The 1,266-nt window shown below is 51.0% G+C and overlaps 1 protein-coding gene across 1 annotated transcript in view; it reads right to left on the bottom strand.

Moving 5' to 3' along the window:
- TLE6 (transducin-like enhancer of split 6) overlaps nucleotides 1-1,266 on the bottom strand; it is a 23,042-nt gene that overhangs the window by 4,763 nt on the left and 17,013 nt on the right. Inside the window, exon 14 of the mRNA XM_011967447.1 lies at nucleotides 260-401. Within this exon, the coding sequence (XP_011822837.1) occupies nucleotides 260-401 (142 nt within the window). The remainder of the gene's footprint in view (nucleotides 1-259; nucleotides 402-1,266) is intronic.

The following is a 1,266-nucleotide window of genomic DNA, read 5'->3' as shown; positions in this document are numbered from 1 at the left end:
GCCTCGGCCTCCCAAAGGGCTGGGATTACAGGTGTGAGCCTCCGTGTCCAGCTCTCATTTTTGTATTTTTAATAGAGATGGGGTTTCACTATGTTGGCCAGGCTGGTCTCAAACTCCCAACCTCAGGAGATCCACCTGCCTCAGCCTCCCAAAGTGCTAGGATTACAAGCATGAGCCACCGTGCCCGGCCTCAACCTCATTTTTTAATGTGAGGACCAGAGGATGCCTGGCCGAGCAGACCCCATCCCAGCCTCCGCACCTGAGAGTCGAATTGGTACTCCAGAGGCTTCATGATGGTCCTCTGGTCCCAGCACCGCAGACAGGCATCCAGCCCCCCAGTCCAGATGTTGTAGCCCTTGACCACCATACTCTTGACTCCATCAGGGTAACCTGTGAGGTCCCTGACCAGAAGGGACATCGGGAGGCAATCAGGCCAAGACTCTGAGGTTTGGGCCCCCAGAAACACCAGTCACTACATTTGGGCATGAAAAGGACAGTGCCACACCCACAAATCTCTGCCTTCACAGAGTATCAAAGTTGGCAGAAAATGGACACAGGATCTAGTGCTGGCCCCTCGTAGCCCTCAGTCTCCCTTCTCCATCCACCCAGGCCTCCCCTTGCCTCTTCTATCCTGAATCCACCCAAGCTCCGAGGCAGGTCTACAGGAATTCCTTCAAGCAGGGAAGGGGAATAGTGGTGGGCGGGTGGTGTGCTGTATTTTACGTCTGTCATTGCTTCCTGCAAACATGCTGATAGATATTTTATACATTATATACATATTTTACATGTATTTTTTAGATGGAGTCTCGTTTTGTTGCCCAGGCTGGAGTGCAGCAGCACGATCTCGGCTCACTGCAACCTCTGCCTCCCGGGTTCAAGTGACTTTAGCACCTCAGCCTCCCGAGTAGCTGAGATTACAGGAATGGACCACCACGCCTAATTATGTATTTTTAGTAGAGATGAGGTTTCTCCATGTTAGGCTGGTCTCAAATTCCCGACCTCAGGTGATCTGCCTGCCTCGGCCTGCCAAAAGTACTGGGATTATAGGCATGAGCCACCGTGCCTGGCATGCATGTGTATACATACACATACATGTATATATATGTATGTGTGTATGTGTATGCGTGTGTGTGTGTATATATATATTTTTTGTTGTTGCCTAGGTTGGAGTGCAGCAGCATGATCTCAGCTAACTGCAACCTCTGCCTCCCGGGTTCAAGCAATTTTAGTGCCTCAGCCTCCTAAGTGGCTGGGATTACAGGTGTG

This window comes from Mandrillus leucophaeus, unplaced genomic scaffold (assembly GCF_000951045.1).
Source record: "Mandrillus leucophaeus isolate KB7577 unplaced genomic scaffold, Mleu.le_1.0 Scaffold8, whole genome shotgun sequence".
In the NCBI taxonomy this organism is placed as follows: Eukaryota; Metazoa; Chordata; class Mammalia; order Primates; family Cercopithecidae; genus Mandrillus; species Mandrillus leucophaeus.
The sequence above is the reverse complement of the archived record's forward strand: the minus strand, read 5'-3'. Positions and strand labels throughout refer to the sequence as shown.